The 2,622-nt window shown below is 45.5% G+C and overlaps 1 protein-coding gene across 3 annotated transcripts; it reads left to right on the forward strand.

The window, feature by feature from the left end:
* The first annotated feature begins 749 nt into the window (after positions 1–749).
* On the forward strand, positions 750–2,223 carry LOC121474713 (protein CDV3 homolog). 3 transcript variants are annotated; one of them, XM_041727792.1, is made up of 2 exons: positions 750–1,512; positions 1,641–2,223. In XM_041727792.1, exons 1-2 carry the CDS (start codon positions 840–842, stop codon positions 1,646–1,648), a joined length of 681 nt encoding a protein of 226 aa, XP_041583726.1. In that variant the 5' UTR covers positions 750–839; the 3' UTR covers positions 1,649–2,223. The 3 variants fall into 3 exon arrangements, with proteins under 3 accessions (XP_041583726.1, XP_041583728.1, XP_041583727.1); XM_041727794.1 differs by having other exon boundaries at positions 750–1,462; XM_041727793.1 differs by having other exon boundaries at positions 750–1,462; positions 1,914–2,223.
* The last annotated feature ends 399 nt before the right edge of the window (positions 2,224–2,622 follow it).

Raw genomic sequence — 2,622 nt, forward strand, 5'->3', positions numbered from 1 at the left:
CTTCCCTTCAAGGTGTCACTTTAAGATGCTAGAATTCATCTCTTCCTAATAACTGTTCATTTATTAAAATTTTGTTTTACCTTTTTAGCGATATGTAGGACTTTATTATTACCTTCATCAGTAAACCTTACTTTCTGTGTTAAAGCTAGACATTTTTAAAAAACAGAATGCTTTATTTCATTTACTACTGAGTGATTTAATTCTTTCATGTTGTTAGGACTCTGTTCTGTATTTCTGTTTTAGTAGATGTGTTTGTCTTTTATTAAATTAAGCTGTAGCTGTGTTTTTTAATGAATATCTCACTAGTATTTAGAAACCTAGTGAGGATCTTTTCCCTTCTCAGTTTCATCAACCAGCTGTTTTTCCCCTTTAATATTGAACATACATAAATATTTATCTGTATTTTAAATATACTTGTAGTTATCATCAAGGCTAGTCTATTTAGCAAGTCAGTCAATGTAAGTAAGCAGATCGCTCATTTTAATTGTATTAATTCGCCTTCTCAGAGAAAGAAGGCGAAGCTTCCATCTGTCTCTGTCAATTTTGTTTCTTTCCAAGGAGATGACAAAGACATTTTTACCATATAGGTGTGAAATGCACAAGTGTGGTAACCCAAGTTCACTCCCACGCCTACTCATTCCCCCATAAATCATCCTACCAGCAAGTGGAAAGCTTAAGGATGAGTGACACTAGTGGGTTCAGAATCCTTACTCTCAGTCTCTATTTAAAAAGCAAAAATCCCGGCAGAGCCGGCCGCGACCCCGAGCTCGGAGCCCCGCGAGCCGCGCCCGCCGCCGGCCCCACCCATCCGGGCCGAGGAGGAGGCGGCGGCTGCGGCCATGGCCGAGACGGAGGAGCGGAGCCTAGACAACTTCTTCGCCAAGAGGGACAAGAAGAAGAAGAAGGAGCGGAGCAGCCGGGCGGCGAGCGCGGCGGGCGCGGCGGGCGGCGCCGGCGGGAGCAGCGGAGCGGCGGGCGCGGCGGGCGGCGGGGCGGGCGCGGGGGCCCGGCCGGGCGACGGCGGCACCGCGGGGGCGGGGGCCACGGGCCCCGGGGCCGCCGCCAAGGCCGCGACTAAGGATGAAGATGAGTGGAAAGAATTTGAGCAAAAAGAGGTTGATTACAGCGGCCTCCGAGTTCAGGCGATGCAAATAAGTGAAAAGGAAGAAGATGATAATGAGAAAAGAGAAGATCCCGGTGATAACTGGGAAGAAGGTGGAGGTGGCGGTGGTGGTGTAGAAAAGTCATCAGGTCCCTGGAATAAAACAGCTCCAGTACAAGCACCTCCTGCTGCAGTAATTGTTACAGAAACCCCAGAACCGGCAATGACTAGTGGTGTGTATAGGCCTCCTGGAGCCAGGTTGACCACAACAAGGAAAACACCACAAGGACCACCAGAAATCTACAGTGATACACAGTTCCCATCCCTGCAGTCCACTGCCAAGCATGTAGAAAGCCGGAAGGATAAAGAAATGGAGAAGAGCTTTGAAGTAGTAAGACACAAAACTAGAGGTAGGGATGAGGTTTCAAAAAACCAGGCCCTTAAACTTCAGCTAGACAACCAGTATGCTGTGCTTGAAAATCAGAAAAGCAGCCACACACAGTACAATTAAGGAATGGTCTTTGCTAACCCTTCTAAGGTAACTAGACTGCAGCTAACCACCAGGAACAGCCTTTCATCATCTGATCTCTGCTGGATCCACAGCCGATGCAGAACCACTCCATATAAGTGACCGGTCCTCTGGCACTATGGAAGTAGAAGTGTCACAGCTGCTCTTTGTATATATTGGATTTAGGGGGATTCTCATTCTATAAATGCGTGAACTAGATTCAGCAGTGTTCTTTCATTATTACTCTGCAAATACAAAAACAAACTGCAGCCAGTGGTCATTTCAAAATCTTTTTATGTTCAGATACTGAGCCTTCGTAAGGGCTGACTACCTCAGGTTTGCTGCACTCGTTGCGGACTTCATGTGGATCACAACTTCTGGACACGAAGGTTACAGCTAGTAAGTGTCGGTGTGAAGCTTGAAACCAGCTCTACTGGATTCCTATCAGAAATCCTGCAGAAAGTCAGCCATCTGGGTTCTGATCTGCTGTAAAAGATGAAGATTTAAGTGACCTTAATTAACCTGTCCTGTGCCCCACCCTTAAGGAATACTCTGTAGTGGGCTGTGTTAGACTTCCTGGAACATGCCGCTCTCAAAAGAACTCATGTGTTCAGATGATCTGTGTACGGTTGTGATTTTATAATTTAAACTTTGAGTTGTATTCTGAGGTAACCACAGATTAAATTCAACTGAACTTGGGTCCACCAAGTGGGAAAGGGGGTGGGGGAGGGAGTAATCTTATTTCTTTTAGTGATTTTTTTATTTGGGTAGTGCTTTTTTCTGTGTCCACATTAAGGCCTTTTTTTTTTTTTTCCTTTGACTTGGAATAAATTCTTTGACAGAGCATATTGCTTGGTTAAATAAGTAACCTGAAATATGCATTAGAATTGTGAAATGTCTCGTGAATTTGCCAATCCCTAGAGTGGAACCAAATAGCCTTTGATGTCAAGGGCAATGGATGTGGGGGGCTCTACTTCAGGTGCTGCTAAGCCTCCTCTAATCAGGTCAAAAC

Source organism: Vulpes lagopus, chromosome 13, assembly GCF_018345385.1.
Source record: "Vulpes lagopus strain Blue_001 chromosome 13, ASM1834538v1, whole genome shotgun sequence".
In the NCBI taxonomy this organism is placed as follows: Eukaryota; Metazoa; Chordata; class Mammalia; order Carnivora; family Canidae; genus Vulpes; species Vulpes lagopus.

What these genes read in the sequence shown, in the direction of transcription:
- LOC121474713 (XM_041727792.1), top strand. Translation starts at nt 840, where the DNA reads ATGGCCGAGACGGAGGAGCGGAGCCTAGACAACTTCTTCGCCAAGAGG.